Raw genomic sequence first — 19,844 nt, 5'->3', positions numbered from 1 at the left:
GTCCACATGCTGTCAGGTTTATGATTATAATTATCTAAGCTAAAAGCGTTCATTTAAAGTAACCAGCATGAATCTGAGATTGTAGTGTGTGATTTGTACCAAACATCTGTACTCTGATCTTTATTCTGTTTTATTTTATTTGCATTTGTTGCTGTTCTGTGCATGTTGGTAGCAACTTAACATGGCCAAAATCACATGTATACATTCCTAGCTAGATCATATAAACAATATATGTACAGTTCAGAAATGTACTGCCATTTATTATGTTGCTCAGACAACGTGGCATTAGCACTTATTTTTCTTTCACAAAAATCATTGATAAAGGATATTTACTTATATTGTTACTCTATTTGGTTTCTTTAATTCTTGAAGAAAGCATTTTAAATTGATTAGGTAACAAACACTCATTAGGTATGATGTCTTATGTGTAACAATAATACAGGTTTTACTAAAAGCACAAATTGTAAAATTCCACTTAAAAATCAACCTCAGTTTTCAAGGTATTAGATTTATAGGTAAACAGTTAGGCTACAGATTACTTTTTTATAACCCCAGATTCAGCCCTTCTTTAAATTTAGTGGCCTTTTGTTAAATAATAATAAATAATAAACATTTTATTTGTATACCACCCTTCCATAAGATCCTGTTAAATGCAGGAAGGTTATTTCATTCCAGTTCTCACTATTTTCAAACATCGTGGTTTGCAATTTGGAAACACAGCTACCAAATCAAACATTTTTTGACAAATGGAAATAGGCTCCAGTATATCTTATGCAAACCAATGCAGGTTAGGTGCATTGAAAATATTGGGCATTAAAAAGGAAGTAAGAGAAATTGGACAGAATGATTATCTAGGAGAGGGAATGTTGCAGATTCTGCAAACACAAATGTAGCTCATTTTTAATAGGATGATTAAAAAAAACCCACATGGAAAATTATTCACAGGAAAAGGACTGCTTGCAGATTTGTGTTTTCATTAAAATAGTCTTATACATTTGTTGTTGTTGTGTGCCTTCCAGTCATTTCCTACCTATCACAGTATTTTCTGGGGCTGAGCAAGTGTGACTCTCCCAAGATCACTTAGGCTGCATCTAAACAGAAGAATTAATGCAGTTTGATACTGATTTAACTGTATGGCTCAAAGCTGTGAAATTCTGGGATTTGTAGCTTTGAGAGATAGTTAGACTTCTCTGTCAGAAGTCAACTACACATTCCAGGATTCCATATGGTGAAGCCATGGTAGTTAAAGCAGTGTCAGATTGCATTAATTATGCAGTGTGGCAGCAGTCCCTGTGGGTTTCCATAGCAGAGCGGGAATCAAACTTTGATCACCAGCACTGTCCAGTGCTCAGACCACTACATCATGCTGGCTCTCAGTCTTATACATAGAATTATAGAGTTGGAAGAAACCTTAAGACAGGGGTAGGCAACCTGCGGCCCGCGGGCCAGATGCGGCCCGGCAAGGCCTTGGGACCGGCCCCAGCCCAGTCCTGCCGCCGATTGCCGCCGGAGCCTTTGGCCTATCAGGAGGAGGCGGGCAAGCGGCGGGCAAGGGGAGCAAGCAGCGGGCAAGGGGGGCAATTGTCTATAGAAGCCTCCGAAACATGCATTTATATTAACATTTTTTAAAAAATCAGCAAATTTTTTTGTCCTCCCCATTTTTAAAAAAGTGTCCTCCATTTGAAATTTTTGTCCTACGTTTGTCCCGGTTTATTTATTTATTTAACGTTTTTTTTTTAAAAAAAAATTATTTAATTATTTATTTTTTGGCTTCGCCCCCCCAGTTGTCTGAGGGACAGCAACCCGGCCCCCGGCTCAAAAAGGTTGCTTACCCCTGCCTTAAGAGCTAGCCAGTTCAACCCCATGCCATGCAGGAATACACAATCAAAGCACTCCTGACAAATGGCCAGCCAGCCTGTTTAAAAACCTCCAAAGAAGAAGACTTTGCCATGCTCTGATGCAGCTTATTTCAGAGTCTTCATAAAGCCTGGACTGTGTCTAGTGGACTTGGAGCCAGAGCTTGAAAAAGCTGTGATTTTGCACCAGGACGCATACAGTCTGCCAACCAGCATGGCCAAAAAACAGTTTTTCCTGTTCTCTAAATGTCACAGTACATTGTGAAATATACTAAAATGTGTATGTGTGTGTCTGTATGAATAAAATATGTTTTAGAGCAGAGCTTCTCAGGCTATCTGAAAGGGCAAACCAGCAATCCCCACCCCCCATGTGCCAGGTACCTACACTATATTTGTGTCATATTATTACTGTATTTGCATAGTTTCCTAGCATTTCACCACAAACTGGCAAATAATGGATTGCAGACTGGCACCAGTTCATGGTCCACAACTGAGCTGCGCTGTTTTACAGCATTCAACTAAGAGAGAATACATTTAAAATGCATACTTTTGTGGGGAGATATATTAAATACAAACTGGGGCAAGTTATGTTAACATTTTGTGATCTTAATCTGATGCGTTATATTTCCACGAACATTTCATCCCACACTTGAGGAAAAACAAGCTGTCTTTTACTTCCATTTTTGGCATTTTTTTAAAATGACATTCCTACACCAGCCCACATACCTTAAGAAAGTCTTTGAGATGAAATGAACAAGTAGCTGTTGAAATGGGATTCAGTTTCCAAATGACTTTATGTTGGGAAATATAAACCTCCTATGCTCTTGTATTAAGTTGCCTTTATATTTACCAATTGCTGATTTTTCACTGTTTATTTAGGTAAGGCAATAACAGAAACTGAAACAAAACTGCATCAAGATTTAACTTTTTTTTTACATCTGGGTCTTACTGAAGTATTAATATTTAAAGACATAGAGATGAAGTTGAATGGAGCTCACAACGCTTACACTAGAAATGATTTCCTCAGTCTCAAAGTTGCTACAGGATTCCCTTATATCATTTTGTCCAGAATTAATGTTTATTTGTCTTTTACTTCAGAATTCGTTGTGGAATCTAGATTAGAACTGAGAATTGGTTAGCAGTGGATATATTTAAAATCTCAATTCCATGCTATTCCTCTAACTTTTGAGAATTCAATATACTGAATACAGGCGGAGTCTTCTTTATCCAGAATTTCAAAATCTGAAATATTACAAAATCCAAAATGATCCACATGAGTGGCTGAGATAATGAAACCTTTGATTTCTGATAGTTCAAATGTACACAGACTTAGTTTCATGCACAAATATACTGAAAATAATATTTATAAAATTTACCTTCAGGATATATGTAGGAAACATTAATGAATTTCATGTTCAGACTTGGGTTCTGTCTCCAAGATACCTTGTTGTTGTTGTTGTTGTGTGCCTTGAAGATGTTTCCAACTTACGGCAAACCTAAGATAAATCTATCATAGAGGGTTCTGGGGTTCAGAATGTGACTCACCCAAGATTACCCAATGGCTGAGCAGGGAATCAAACCATAATCTCCAGAGTCATAGTCCAACACTCAAACCACCACACCACACTTCTTCTCCTATCTCTTTATGTATACACAAAGATTCCAACATCCAAAAAATGTGGAACCCAAAGCCCTTCTGTTCCCCAACATTAGGGATAAGGAATACTCAACCTATATGAGCCAAAAATTATCAATTTGTTACCCTCAATAGTACTATCCATATTCTTTCCCGTATAATAGCTTTGATCTCTCTCTCTCTCTCTCTCTTTTTTTCTGTGTGTGTGTGTGTGTGTGTGTGTGTAAAAGAGAGGGGAGGGGAGAAAGTTTGTGTTCAGTCTCCACTACTTCAGAATAAAGGTGGCTGTTAACTTGTTACTGAATACACATTTGTAAGCCCAGATGTGGCAGGAAATGATTAAAAATCTATAAAAGCAGCAGAATAGATACAAAGCAATTCATTTATAGCTATTTTAAGCTAGAACCTATTGCCAGAAACCAAGCTTTTACAATGCTATTATTATTGTGAATGATGCAGGTTTTTTTTACTGAGCACATGCAAATACAGTTCTAGGTACACTGGGACAATGTTAACAAGTTGGTTCTAAAGAAAAAATATTGTTAACTGGGAGTTTGAGTCCTTTGCATTTCCAGTGTGGGATGCTATTAGAACAGGTTTAATTCTAACCTGAAAATAAAGACCACCTGGACTTGAGCTGGTGAGTTGTGTTCTGCATATGCTTGGTAGCTCACCCAGATAATTCCACCATTTTTTTCCCTTGCAGTTACTTTCATTGGTATTTTTTTAAAAAGAAATGATAGAAGAAGAGAATGAAGTAAAGAGAATAAAGCACACATTTAAGCTAGACCCCATCTTGAATTTAAGGCTGAAGCAGTAGTTTTAAAATCAGGCAATGTCTGTACTGGAAAATGGTTTTTCCAGCATTTTTACTCACATGCTGATCAATAACTCATTTTTGTACTGTTTGCATGCAAATGTGGTTGGCTGGTTGGTGGACTGAATAATTATCCTTCTCCTTCACAGGTGTTTAGACTGAGTAATAGCAATAACAAAAATAAATAAATGATGCATCATAAAAAAAAACTAAAATAGATAAAGAAATGTAATTTTTGATGCTCCTTAAAATATCTGATTAAATTACAGACTAGAATGAAATTCCTAGACTGAAGTAGAGTAGACCCAATGAATCAACTGCTGAGTGGGAAGTCAATATTCAAATGTGAAGCCAAGGTCTACTCAAGTTGGGACCAGCAGTCAAATCCTCAGCTTAATCCTAGCTTTTGATTCCAAATACAAACATGAAATTTGTAAAACACCTAAAGAAAGTATAGAACAAGGATGTGTACTAACTGCAGATACTGATTCAATGATTTCAAAAACAGCTTCATTCAGTTTAGATCATAATCTAATTCAGGTAAAATGGAATGAAATTAATTCTTCTTTGGTTTCAATTACTACCTGCCAAACTTTGGACACAAAGGTGAAGAGACTTGTGTTACACGACTGTCAATTACTTTTTTTAAGGTCAACAATATTCTGGCATCCACTCTGGCTCCCTAGTGGAATGAAGGAGAATGCATTTCATTCGGTGAAATTAAAAGGGATGGGTACTATTTTAGAAAGAATTAATCCTGTCCAATTTCAGAAGAATAGGTGCAGTGAATTTTGTGCATTATAGTAAAGGTGGACAACTGCACAAGGGTCACTCCCAGTTTCAGATTTGACTGATTTTTGGCTTTGTTAATTAGATGGAATGGCAAACTGCCATTTGGAAAAATGACAACACTGGAAGGATATCATTTCAGCAGGACTCTTTCAAGGCACTGGATTATTTTAATTGCTTTAAGGTTTGTGTGTATGTATGTATGTATGTTTGTATGTAGTGAGTCGCCTTGGGTCCCAACTTTGGAGAAAGGTGGAAAAAATAAAATAACATAAAATAAAATAAATCCTCACAAAGCACTGGGACCGAAGAGCCCTGATAAAATAATTCTGATTGGAAGCCCATCAAAAACTGCGCCCTCTTCTCTACCATTTCCCTCTCCTTAATTGTGATGGTTCCCTTATATGAACATCAAGGAGAGGCCTGTGTATAGTTTTGGGGAGATAACACTGTGTTGCCAAATCAAAATGGCTAAGCAATCTTCTGGACCAGTGGTCCACAAACTTTTTCAGGCTACTACCCTCTTTATATTGCAAATTCAAAACAACCAATCTTGGTCACTGCATCTTTTTCATTTGGTTACCCTGGGAGCAACAGCCAAGCAGGCAGTGACTGAGAAGCCTATCACCCTTTTTGGCTTTGTGGCAAAGACCAATATAGGGGAAAGGCCTGTTGGTCACTTTTCAGCCATCTGCTTGGCTGCTCCTCCTAAGGTGACCAGGCACAAAGAGACAATCTTCTCCATGGCAAATCCTTCTTTGCGCCAACAAAGGGCACAGCTGATGTGTGCATAGGGGGTTTACAGAGGTCACATGCTGTGCACTGGAGACTGGGGTAGATAGGGAAAGGGCCAAATTTTAATTACAGGAGCTGCTCCATGGTGAAGGACTCTTTCCTACAATCATAGTGTTGGAAGAGACCACAAGGTCCATCCAGTCCAACCCCCTGCCATGCAGGAACTCTCAATCAAAGCATACCTGACAGATGGCCATCCACCAATCAGCACCGGATACTCCTCCCACTCTTTTCCTAGAGACGTCTTTTTCTTACAAAGCTTCGAGTGTTACCCATCCCCACAAACATTGCTTCTTCTCTTACCTCTTCTCAGCCTGTCTGATGAAAGAAAGCAGGAGGAGCAGCAAACTCTAACCTGCCATCCAAGTCTAGACAAACTCACAAAGCTTAAGCTGGGTTCCAAACTGAAAGCTCCTTTTTGCTGCCCCTTCTGCCCTGCTGCCACGTGCTTTAACTCTTTGCTTCGGACAGTCAGTCTGTCCCAGAATGGTGCTGCTCTGAGCTGCATAAGTGATGACCTGACCCAACCCTTGTGAGAGTTTCCCAACTACCACCACTAGTGAGAAAGATGTGCCTAAGGGAGTTTGCTGGCAGGTGAAGAGTGATCAGCAAGGGTGTGTGGGGTATTAAAGGACCCTGAAAAGAAATTTCATGCCAACTTTATCCCCACCATGGTCCTAAAGGCCTCTGGTATCCTTTGTCTTTCTTGCACACCAATATTTTGACAGAAGGCCTCCCTACTGCCCCCTTTGCCCTCACTGTACTCCTGCCACCTCTCTTTTGCCCCCAACACCCCTAGATCTTTCCAATGCCCTGAGGTGAGGGAGTGTACCACACAATTTGGGATTCATTGTTCTGGACAATTCAGATCCATCTTTGATTTAGGATACGTTCAATTACAAAGTATCCCATTGCTATTTTGGGTTGTGCTTCAGCTTGTAGAGGAAGGCTGTTCCACATTTGTGGGGCATCCATTAAAATGTATTTTTACCCAAACAAAACAAACAGCTTCATATACCGCTCCATACTGAACTAACAACATCTAAGCGGTTTACAACTGTAAGCTAATTGCCCCCAACAATCTGGGTATCTCATTTTAGTGACGTCGGAAGGATGCAAACCTGAGTCAAGCTTGAGCCCCCTTAGCTGGGATTGAACTCGCAACCTTATGGTTGTAAGTGAGTAGCTGCAGTACAGGCATTTAACCACTGCGCCACCAGAGCTCCTACCCACTCCTGCTTTATGTGTGGATGGTAATATCAAGAAGCCAGTTTGCAGTTAATTTAAATTGTTGTGAATTATGAGAGAAAGCCATTTCTGGGTATGTAGGCTTTATAGGTCAAAGCTAGAACAACGAGTTATGCTTGGAAGACACTAGGGAGCCAGTGTGAATGCCGCAACTTTAATATAATATGTTTTCTGAGATCCACCCAGGAATGGTTCCCAGATTGCCAAACAAAAGTAGAGGGAAGGTTGGAACATAATAATTTATATTCTTCCCCTCCCAACCCGAAACTGAAATCAATATGTACTTGATTTCTTTGTGTGAGAGATTTTGTTGCTGTGTTTGTCAGTTATCTGCAGAGAAGTTATATGAAGAGCGGGAAGCTCGTATTTCTGAGATCATTATTCCTCACTAAATTAATTTTAGATGTTTCAATTGTATAACACTTGAAGTCTAATATGTAGCATTAATAACTGCAGCCTTAACATCACTTTGGTTTGATCACTCTTATCCACATTGTCCCCAAATGCAATCTTCCAGGGGTTCAGAAACCTTGTTTCCTCTTTTTATGAAAACTAGATACAAGTCATCAATCACGGAATGTATTCCATCTTGCTTGCAATAGATAAGTTACACTCTATACACAGTATAAGGATTTGTCAAGTATTGCTGTAATAAAGAGACAAATGAAAGAGCAGCTTGGAAATGTAATATGCTTGCAAATGAAAAATTGGCATTTCATAGACTGTACCGCCTTCTGCAGAAAGAACATTAATACCTACATAAAAAGAAAAGAATATGACCTTCGGTGAACATGAGGATGATTCATATATTACAAGATCCCCCAAATTTCTTAGGGGAGTTAGTTCTGTTGGTGTTGTGGTAGCGGTGATGGTGGTGGTTATTCTTTGTCTTCATGTCATCTTCAACTTTTGGTGACACTATCAGTGAAGGATCTCCAAGAGCCACATTAATCTACAGCCCTGTTCAGGTTTTGTAAACTCAAGGACATGGCTTCTTTTATTGAATCAATCCATCTGTAATGTGGTCTTCCTGTTTTTCTACTGGCTCCCATTTTTCCCAGCATGGTTGTCTTTCTAATCAGTCATGTCATCCCCTGATGTGTCCAAAGTATGAAAACCTAAATTTAGTCATTTTAGCTTCTAGTGAAAGTCAAGGCTTGACTTCCTCTTGAACCCATTTATTTGACTTTTTGGCAGTCCATTGTATCTGTAAAACTCTGTTTCAGCACCACATATCAAATGAGTTGATTTTCTTCCTCCAAGCTTTCATCTCTGTCCAGCTTTGACAACCATATATAGAAATGCTCAGGGGGATTTTCCAGCTGACAGAGCTGGCAATTCTGTCAAGGCCTTGGTTTCACTATGGAACAGTGAGATGGAAAAGCCCATTAATGTAATTACTCCTAAGCACCCAATTCATTGCTGCGGAGCCTGTAATTCATCTTGGTTTAGAGAAGATCTGTGGGCAGAGGCTGGATGAAGGTTGGAGAGCAGGTATGACCAAAATTGGCAGAGACTCTTTGTAGTGCCTATTGTGTGGCCGTGAGGTTGGCAAGAACTTATTATGTCTGCAGCAAGTGATTTCCAAGTGATTAAGAACCTATTGGGATCAGGATCAGGATCAGGAATGCCAGGATTAGTAGAACCCTTGGCTAGGCAGGATTGAAACAATAAAAAAGGCTATACACCCCAAAATGATTTTTCCCCCAGAACTTGCCCATTATCTTGAATAATATCCCTTTCAGTAAACGGAACAAAGATATTATGAGATTAATTTGGAGAAAAATAAAAGCAAGAGTACAATTAAAAACCCTTCAGGATAAAACAGAGAGAGGTGGATTAGCATTACCAAATTTGAAATGGTACTTTTTTTGCCTGTGCATTTGATTGGATTTGTGATTGGTTTAAATTGGTTTAAATTAGATAATAAAAGATTATTGACATTAGAAGGAAATGATTTAAGATAGGGGTTTTATTGATATCTCTTTTATGGAAAAAATAAAGTGGATAGGAACTTAAATAATCATTTTATTTGTATATCACTTTATAGAATTTGGATGAAATATAAATCAAAATGGTGTTCTAAAATACCATTTTGGGCCTCACCGGCAGAAGCATTATTCAGAAGGGAAGAATATAATAAAAAGAAATGGATTAAATACACAGATATATCAAAAATAGTTCAAAATAGGATTACTCTGAAATCACAAGAGGAATTAAGAAAAGAAGGAATAAATTGTAATTGGTTTGCATATAGACAACTAATGGAGAGATTTAAAATGGATATTAAATTAATAGGAATTGGACCATGCGAGCAAGAATTTGAGAATATAATAAAGAAAGATGAAAAAAAAAGAGTTTCCAAATTTTATAATCTGATATTAAAATGGGAATTGGAAGAAGAAACAGTTAAAGAATTCATGATTAAATGGGCAAAAGATTTAAATCAAACAATTGAATTGGAACAGTGGGAAAGAATTTGGAAAATTAAAATCCAATACACAGGCAATATTGAAATTAAGGAGAATCTTTACAAGTCAATGTATAGGTGGTATTTGACCCCATATAGATTGTCTAAAATGTTTAAAGGTACCAACGGAAATTGCTGGAAATGCCAACTGGAAGTGGGGACTTATTTACATATATGGTGGAATTGTGGGACAGCAAGAAAATATTGGAAGATGATACATAAAGAAATGAAAAAGATGTTTAATTTCAAAGACCGTGTGAACCCAAAAATGTATCTCCTAAATATTATTAACAACCATAAGTTAGAGAAAGAAAGGGGAAAAGTTATCTTTCTGGCCATTATAGCAGCCAGAATTTTATATGCCAAATTCTGGAATCAAAAAGAAATACCCACAATTGAAGATTGGAAATTAAAATTATATGATTTCTTCAAAATGGAAAAACTATCTTGTATAACCAAAAACAAAACAAAACAAAACAAAACAAAACAATCCTTGCAGAATTTTTATAAAGAATGGGAACCTTGGGTGTTGTATATAAAATCGGAGGGAATAGAAAATAGATGGATAGCATTAACGGATTAGATAAACTTTGGGGAAATACTTTTTCTCCTCAGACTATGGAACTACACCACAAACTTGGTTTAAGAAGAAGCATGGACTGCTTTAAAATGATTGATTGATAGAAATAATCCTTATGAAGGGGGAAATAATTAAAGCTATAGATATAGAATAATCATTATGCTTATTGATTTTTAAGACAATAAGACAATCAAGATACTCTTGATCCAATTCCTACTCATCTTCTAATCTCTATAGCTCCCTCCTTTCTGCCCTCGCTTCTCCATATCTTCAATCTCTCTCTCTCTACAGGCTCCTTCCCGTCGGACTTCAAACATGCTCTCATTTCCCCAGTTCTGAAAAAACCTTCTCTCGACCCCTCCTCTTTGTCTAGCTATCGTCCGATTTCTCTTCTTCCTTTTCTTTCTAAGGTTTTGGAACGGGTTGTTTATTCTCGCTGTCTTGAGTTTCTTGAAGCCAACTCCATCCTCGATCCCTTTCAGTCTGGTTTCCGCCCAAGGCATTCTACAGAGACAGCTCTCACTAAGATTTCGAATGACCTTTTACAGGCCAAGGCTAATGGCCTTTACTCTGTTCTCATCCTTCTTGATTTGTCTGCTGCCTTTGACACTGTTGATCACTGTCTTCTAGTTGATATACTTTCTGACCTTGGGTTCTCAGACTCTGTTCTTGACTGGTTTAGATCCTACTTGTCTGGCAGATCTTTTGCAGTAGTTGCAGGGGGCCAGACTTCTTCTGCTGTTCCCTTATCTGTTGGAGTTCCCCAGGGCTCTGTTCTGGGTCCCCTTCTGTTTTCTCTCTACACACTGTCCTTAGGTAAACTCATTTGCTCTTTTGGTTTTTCCTACCATCTGTATGCCAATGACACCCAGCTGTATCTTTCCACCCCTGACCTTTCACCAAGGCTTGAACAGCAAGTTTCGTCTTGCCTCACAGCTGTCTCGCAGTGGATGCGCCATCGGCGTTTGAAGCTCAACATGTCCAAGACAGAGCTTCTTGTCTTTCCTCCTAAGCCCACCCTTCAACACTCCCTTTCTGTCTCTGTGGACAACATTTCTATTCAACCAGTCCAGCAAGCACGCAGTCTTGGTTTTATCTTTGACTCTTCTCTGTCGTGTATCCCTCAGATCCAGACCACAGCCAAGGCTTGTAGATTCTTTTTGTACAATATTGCCAAAATCCGACCATATCTCTCCTCCTCTACTGCCAAGATCCTGGTCCATGCCCTAGTGATCTCACGACTTGATTACTGTAACATCCTCCTGGCTGGGCTTCCTCTTTCTCACCTCCGTCCTTTACTCTCTGTTCAGCATTCAGCTGCACGCATTATCACTTCCACCCACCGCTCTGACCACATCTCTCCTGTGTTGGCATCCCTTCACTGGCTCCCCCTCCCTTTCCGCATTCAGTATAAGCTCCTGCTGTCGACATTTAAAGCCCTCCATGGACTGGCCCCTCCTTACTTATCAGACCTTCTTTCTCCTCACCTTCCCACTCGGACCCTCCGTTCTGGTAGTCAAGGGCTCCTGTCTCAGCCCAGGATTTCCTCTGCCCCATCCCGGATTCGCCCCTTTTCACTTGCTGCCCCTCACTCCTGGAACCTTCTTCCCCCACAAGCAAGAGCCATCACTTCTTTAACCAGCTTCAAAACGGAGTTGAAAACCATCCTGTTCAGAGAAGCCTTCCCAGGCATTGCATAATTGTTGCTTACTATTTGATGTTCTTTTGGTGCCTGTTTATCAAACCATTTCCTGTATTGCTATGTACTGTATATGCATTATCCTACTTGAGAGTATGTATTTTCCCTGGAAGATTAACCATCCATTATGAAGCCAAGCCCTCCCTCCAGTCCATCTGCCTTGGTCCAGGCCTCGGAGGTAGAGAGGAACTGCTGGACCTCTTACCCTTTCCCTCCACCACTCCCTTCTCCTTCTGTGTCATGTCTTTTTAGATTGTAAGCCCGAGGGCAGGGATCCGTCTAGCTAAAAAGATTGCATGTACAGCGCTGTGTAAATTTACAGCGCTTCATGAATAAAGGTTAATAATAATAATAATAATAATACATACATACATACTCTAACAGTGAATCTAGAAACTGTATGTGGATAAACAGATCTTGAGAACTATATGTGTTTCTACTTTTGTTAATATTTAAGAACTCAAAAGAAGACTAGGCTTGTGCAGGGCAGCTATGAATAAATTAAACAAGATCCTAACGTGCAAAGATATAGAACTCAACTTTTTTTGAGATGTGGTGCTGCAGAAGAGTGCTGAGAATACTGTGAATGGCTAAAAAGACAAACAAATTGGTCCTAGATCAGATCTGAACTCTCACTGGAAGCCAAGATGACCAAACTGAGACTGTGGTACTTGGGACACATCAAGAGAAGGAATGACTATTTAGAAAAAATCAATAATGCTAGGAAAGGTGGTGGACAATAGAAAGAGAGGAAGACTGTATACTACATGGGTAGGTTAAAGGAAGGAAGCCACAGCCTGAGTCTACAAGGCTTGAGCAAAATAAGTGAGAATGGGAGTGTTGGAGGTTTCTCACTCACTGGGTAGAAGTTGAGTCAGCAGCAACAACAACAAATTAGTTTTCTCTTGTTTTTCTTCTTCCATTCATTTTTTTTTTTCATTAGGACACCCCGTATCACTTCCTTTGCAGTATCCCAAACTATCCAATTGGAAAATTAGTCAGCAACTAAAATCAGAGAGTTAGAATGTAATCTGAAAAAGGATCCTCTGAATACAAAAAATATTCACCATTTGAAACTGATGCAGAACACCATCTAAGTCCATAAAGTAGTTTTTCAAGATTTGTCCAGGTTGCCAAGGGCAGCTTTTTGGAAACAGTTGTTTGAAACTGTAGAGAGTCGTAAATTTTTCCATATGCTCTTTAAAGACATGATATTTAAAAATTCATTAAGTTAACACAAGTCAACCAGTCTTCTAAAGCTGCTTCTTTAAAGCAGCTACTGCTGTCTGTATTCCCAAATGGTTATTATAGCAGTGAAAGGAGAAAAATATTAGCCTTAGCCCCTCCTCCCAACTGCACTGTTAAGCAAAGTTGAAAAGAAGTTCCATGAAGTTACATAAACCCATCTCTCCTGTGTACATTTCCCCAGTGGGCATATATCAAGCTCCCCAAAGAAGGCTGATGTGTTGAAATGTTTGAACAGCAGAGACAACTTTTGAGAATTACTTTCTGTACATGGGCTGACAGCTGTGACTGCTGTGAACTTGAATGTGATGAAAGCGTGTGTGAGATAAGAGAATGTAGGAAGGCCGAGTGTGTTTTGTATAATTTGTATGGAGAGAAAGAAACACTTAGGCTTTGTGTTATTGTTATTTTTCTTTTTTTTATAGGAGATAATTTTTGTTTGTGTTTGCTCGCATGTCTTCACTTGTCAACATTGCCATCATATTTATATCTCTATAGTCATGCTGAACCTCTTCGTCCGTTCCAGCCTTCCTGCTCTGTGCTTCCTTGATTCTTCATGAGGCACAGATTTAAAAGCTTTTTGTCTTTAGAGTTAGATATTGAATACTTTTAGGTGCACTAATTGACCAAATCTTGGCCGTCAACATGAGCACAGGTGGTACATAGATAACAGGTAAATTTTAACAAATATGTTGAAGTGACAGCATGGAGAAAATCCAAATCAGACCTCAATCTATACATACATACATTTTGTTGTTTTTGCTGTCAAGTTGGCTTCAACTTATAGCTGCCCTATGAATTGGAGTCCTCCAAGAGTTCTAGGGGTTGTCTACACTGAGGAAAAAAATTATGTTTCACATAGTATTTTCCTGGTCTACAGGAACCCCATTAATGTCATACACATCAAGGTGAGATTGACATAACCAGCCACACATTCCCCTCTGGAGAATTCAGGCCCGGTACAGACTGGCACAAAGCACCGGCCTGGGAATGATTTTAGGGCATGGGAACGTGGAGTGTTTGCATGCTCCTGAGCCCTACCGTGCCATCCGGGCACCATTTTGGTGCACACACATTAATATGGTACACATGCACCAATGACATGCCTTGTGCACCTTGTCCAAACAGCATGGCACACAAAGGATGTCGCTGTGCCACTCCAGGGCGCTAATGGCATATCATTGTGCAGTCACTGTGGCAACAGTCCACAGGGAAAAGGGGCAGTGTCTTGCTGTCCCTTTCTCCCCATCTGTATCCCCCCTCAGTTTAGTGCAAGGTAGCAGTCCACATTAGTAGGAGCATAGTGTTTAGATCAAGGGAAGTAATAGTACCACTTTATTCTGCTTTTGCCAAACCTCACTTGGAATATTTTCAGTTCTGGGCATCACAATTCAAGAAGGATGTTGACAAGCTGGAGCGTGTCCAGAGGAGGGCGATCAAAATGGTCAAAGGTCTGGAAACCATGCCCTATGAGAAGTAGCTTACAGAGTATGTTTCACCTGAGGAAGAGAAGGTTAAAGGGTGACATAATAGTCATGCTTAAATATTTGAAGAGATGCCATATTGAGAATGGAGCAATCTTGTTTTCTGCTGTCATGTCTAGGACATGAAGCAGTGGATTCAAACCACAGGAAAAAAGATTCGACCTAAACATTAGGAAGAACGTCCTGATGGTAAGAGCTGTTCGACAATAAAACACGCTGCCTTGGAGTGTGGTGCAGTCTTCTTCTTTGGAGATTTTTAAGGAGAGGCTTGGATGGCCATCTGTTGGGAGTGCTTTGACTGTGTGTTCCTACATGGCAGGGGGTTGGACTGAATGGCCCTTTGTTTCTATTATTCTACGGTCTCTGATTCTTCACTTTATTTTCAGCCATACGGCCATGTCCACACCACTTTATTTTTCTTCTTATCATTCATGCAAATATACATCTTTCCACTTTAAGTGTAAGGCGCCAATCACCTTTCTTGTGCCACGCATCTGCATTTGAATAGGATGACTTGTGTATGTGATTATCAAGTCACAATCAGATGACCAAGGTCACTGCCCACCAAACTGTTCTGCCCATCAGAAACACTTCCTTGCAGCTCCACAGCGATTCCACCTTGGAGGGCTGGCCACACAAACAATTACTTGGATTTTCTAGAAAGGTGCAGGGTAAAAGGTAAGCTTTTTAGCATCAAATTAAAGCCTCAGGCATCAAAATCCACTGCATTCTAAGAAAATTGTTAAGGACATTGTGTGTCCTGCTCCCAGCAACTATGGGGTGAGTATGTTTTTTTCAGCAGTGTAGATAAGCCCCAAGTCATCAACTGCTTTGCTCTGGACATTCAATCCCCAGGCCATGGCTTCCTTAATTGAGTCTATCTACCTGTAATACAGTCTTTTCCTTTTCCTACTGCCTTCCACTTTACCGAGAATTATTGACTCCAGTCAGGGCCGGCTCTAGGTATTTTGCCACCCTAGGTGAGAAATATTTTGGCACCCCTGTCGCCCCTCATAACTATTTTCACCCCTTGATTTCCACTGTTTCGTTTGTTAAAGCTAGACATGACATAAAACTTAGGTTCCAATCTCTCGTCACAGTATTGAGAATTAGTCAAAAAGCCAATTAGGTTTTTACAGATTAAAGACTTTTTTCTATTGCTGAGATATTTGGAATGGAGACTAATGCACATGTATTCCTTTTGCAAGCTGGAAGCATTATTAATTCTAATGATGTGGAAAAATCTGGATTCCATCCCCATGAATTTGTGGGGTGGTGGTGGTGGTGGTCCATCTATGACCCCTAAAAACTAAAAACCTTCACCCAAGGGGCAGAAAAGGATGTCACAAGAAAGAGAAGAAAACCAGTAGGGTCACCAGGTGAGAAGACCAGGGCTGCTGCCACACTGCAGAATTAATGCAGTTTGACACCACGTTAGGTGCCCTTGGCTCCCACAGTGACTGGCTGTCCTAACTGCAAAGGAGGACAAGGCACTGCAAAATGTAGGTCTTTCAAGTAAAATGGAAGACATGACTAAGTAAAAGCTAAAACCCCTCATATAAATATAAATTCATGCATCTTAGTGATGCTCAAAAGGGAGGGCATTTTTGGAATTCCTCCTGGACAGAAGACTGAAATGTAAGTTATACCCCAGAAAAAGAGGACATCTGGTCATCTTGCTGGTTCCATGCTATGGAGCCCTGGATTTGTAGTTTGTTGTGGCTCTCTGACTGAGAAGGCGAATTCTCCTCCAAAAATCCAAATCCCAGGATTCCATAGCATGGAGCCAGAGCAGTTAAAGCGGTGTCAAATTGCATTATTTCTGCAGTGTAGATGCAGCCTATGAAACAAGGATGGGAATGGCTTCAGGGCGAGTAATTAAAAACACATAGTAGGCACACCATTTACAGCGCTTTAGAAATAAACTATAATAATAACACCACCAAGAGTGGGAAAGCCACACTCTCAGCTTCAGAGGAAGGCCATGGCAAAGCTTCTCTGAACGCATATTGCCAAGAAAACCCCATGGTAGGTTTGCCTCGGGGCAGGGCAGACCTCCTCCTCTTCCAGAACATGTCCTCCATTCCAACCTTCTGTCCAGGAGGTTTTCTAAAACATCTTCCATTTTGAGGATGACTAAGAAGCATGCATTTACATTTCTAGGAGTGTTTTGAGCTTTTCTTGAGTCCTGTCCTCTCTTTTTCTTGAATGTCTTCCATTTTGTTGTGCCTTCCTTTGTGGTGAAGACATCTGGGAAGAAGACCAAGCTTTTAAAGTGGATTGTTGGAGCCATGTGGACTAGTTGTTTGAGCATTGGACTATGACTCTGGGTTCAAATTCCAGCTCGGCCATGGAAACCCACTGGGTGAGGACATCACACTCTCTCAGCCTCAGAGGAAGTCCATGGTGAGCCTCCTCTGAACAAACCTTGCCAAGGAAACCTCAAGAGAGGGTGGCCAGGAGGCAGAAAGGACTTGAGGATACACAGCAACAAACAACAACAAGGGGGTCTGGGAATCAGAGAAAAGGGTGGATGAGTGGGAAGGGAGGCAAAAGTGGGTGGACAGGGAAGGAATGGGGCCAAAGTCTGGGAAGGAGAAGGAGTTATTGCGGGGGGGGGGGGAGAAATGGGGCCATGGAAACCCACTGGGTGGCTTTGGGGGAGTCACACTCTCTCAGCTCAGAGGAAGGCCATGGCAAGCCTGTCCTGAACAAGTATCTCTCTTGGCAAGAGAGAGAGGGAGAGAGGAAGGAAAGAAGAGAAGAAGGAGGGAGGGAGGGGGGAAGGAAGGAAGGAAGGGACGGAGGGACAGGAGGAAAGAAAAAGGGAGGGAAGGTAGGAAGGAAGGAAAGAAGGAGGAAGGAAAGAAGATAAGAGGGAAGGAAGGAAGGAGAAGGGAGGCACTCTGCACTCCACAACAAACTCCAGCTCCCAGAATACCATAGCCTTGAGCCAGAAAGAGTTAAAGCAGTGCCAAACCGAGTTAATTCTCCAGTGTGCATGCAGCCCAGGAGTTGCAGAGCACAGCAAACTTCTTCCCCCGTTCCAGCCTCAGTAAGCAGCTCTCTCTCCCTGTTACTCAGAGGCTGGCAGTGCTGCTGGCTGCTCTGCTTGCCTGATTCACTGATCCTCAGGCTAAAGCCACTCTCTCTCTTTCTCTCTCTCTGGCGCCCCCTGCAGTTTGGCACCCTAGGCAGCTGCCTCGTTCACCTACATGGACGAGCCGGCCCTGACTCCAGTGAGTCATGTTGTCTCATGATGTTTTTTGTTTATGTATGTTTAGGTTAAGGAACATACACACACAACTCAGGAATAATCCCCATTGAATGATAGAACCATAACGAAAGAGCCATGTTCCAGGAAGAATGTGTTGCAAATAGTTTGTAGTTCTTTCTTTTTTTGTACTGTTATAGTTCTTTCTGTTTTTTACATTGTTATAGTCATTCTAGTTTAACAGAAGTGGATGTTAATGATGAATTAATTCCTCACCCCTATAATGGTTTGCCAGTTTGTCTGGCAAATTAAATCTTTGGTACAATTCTGGTCTGTTTGGTTCTACCCATTGTTCAGAGAAGGAAAACATTACATCACATTACATTACTTCATCAGAGGAAAAGAAATCTTTCTTCCTCCTTTTCATTGGCTATATAATCAGAAGCGCAATGGCAAAATTAACGGTGTAACTGTGCTTAACCCATTTGTTCCTACATGGCACAGCCCCCCTCCCCCCCGTGGCTAACAATCAATCTGTAAAGCTGCATTTGGCCTTCTGTCTGTTCTGTTCTCTCTCTTTTTCACTCTCCCCCTCCCCTATTTTATTGGTAGTTTCAGTGGTGAATTCAGCTCTGGTTTGGGGGATAATTGTAAGACTCGGTTTACTGTTGCTTATTGTGCAGCAAGAGAAAATGTTCAAGTCACAATGCTGACTGTATATTATTATAATAAATTTGATCCCACCCTTTCTCCTTCTTCCATCCTTCCCCTGTGACCTTTTAAAAGTACTACTAGAGAGCTTCGTGGAAGCAAGAAGGGACCCCTGCTGGCACACGTCAAAGGCATATTTTCATTCTTGTCATCTTGTGCTTCCTCTGACTCCAAAGGCCAAAAGATGAGGTTTGCTGAGAAAAACACAAAGTGACGATATTGCTTAAAATGGCATTGTGGCCTCTAAATGCAGTGCCCGTTTAAAAAGAAAAATGAAAAAGAAGGGAGAGAGAACAAGGACAGAACTCAATTTAATTAAACATGAAGCTTGGTTACACACACACAGACACGCACACGTGTGTGTGTGTGTGTGTGTGTGTGTGTGTGTGTGTGTGTGTGTATCATGCAACCAGAGGTGGAGGCCCCTGGAGAGAGTCCATTGTTGTGAAAATACTTGTTCTTGAAATATAAAATGTAGGAAAACATTCTGCTTTGCTCTTTTAAACATTAGCATACTCTGGCTCTGTGCCCATCACTGTTATAGTGGGTGAAATGAAAGAGTTAATGTCTTAAGGGAGCCCAGAATACTGTGCCATGGTTCTGTGGACTTCATGCTTCAGGGACACATTGCACTTCTCTCTCCTCTTGTAGGGGCCAGGGCAGTACTTTTTTTTAACAGTAGAAGTGAATTCTAGTCACTCATTTACAAGGACGATGCTGAAGGGCCACACTCAAGAGCACTGTTGAAGAAGCCTAAATTGTTCTCACTTTCTGGTTATCTCACAGTAAGATACAGAACCACACTGTTTCTTATTTTATAGATTTATTAGTTATATACATATCCCTTGTTTCTTTCGGTGAGCTTAAAGTGACAAATTGGTTATCCTCTGCCCTGCTTTATCTTCATAACAACCTAGTATGGTAGGTCAGATGGAAAAAGATTGGCTAGCCGAAAGGTCTCCCATTGAGTTCTATGATTTGAACATGGATCACTCAGCAGTCTAATAATTATTAGGAGGCCCAATTGCTACTTAGACTGCCATCATTCTGGTGCCAAGTAGTAACATGGCTTTGTTATCCAAATACCCAGGTCCTGGGAGAGCACCCACAGGTAGGTAAATAAATAAATAATATTTATTTGTATCCCGCCTCTCCCTGTATTGGAGCGAGGCGGGTAACAACAAACATAAGAACAATAAAAATAGAACACAACAAGCCACAAGTAAAAAACAACAACGACATCAACAACAGCATAGCAAAACATATCAAATCCAATTCCCTATCTCTCTAATACCTTAAA

The 19,844-nt window shown here is 40.5% G+C and overlaps 1 protein-coding gene across 4 annotated transcripts in view; it reads left to right on the top strand.

Moving 5' to 3' along the window:
- DDX10 (DEAD-box helicase 10) overlaps positions 1–19,844 on the top strand; it is a 230,579-nt gene that overhangs the window by 188,492 nt on the left and 22,243 nt on the right. Inside the window, exon 17 of one of the 4 annotated variants that reach the window (XM_089512694.1) lies at positions 16,866–16,958. The exons of the other annotated variants lie outside the window; for them this stretch is intronic. Within the exon in view, the coding sequence (XP_089368820.1) occupies positions 16,866–16,943 (78 nt within the window). The 3' untranslated portion in view covers positions 16,944–16,958. Of the gene's footprint in view, positions 1–16,865; positions 16,959–19,844 lie in introns of those variants that run through there. 4 annotated transcript variants of the gene reach the window in all.

The sequence above is a fragment of the Sceloporus occidentalis genome, unplaced genomic scaffold (genome assembly GCF_023333645.1).
Source record: "Sceloporus occidentalis isolate IW3139 unplaced genomic scaffold, rSceOcc1.0.p SCAF_2, whole genome shotgun sequence".
Taxonomy (NCBI): Eukaryota; Metazoa; Chordata; class Lepidosauria; order Squamata; family Phrynosomatidae; genus Sceloporus; species Sceloporus occidentalis.
Note: the sequence above shows the minus strand (reverse complement) of the source record. Positions and strands in the feature narration are given on the sequence as shown.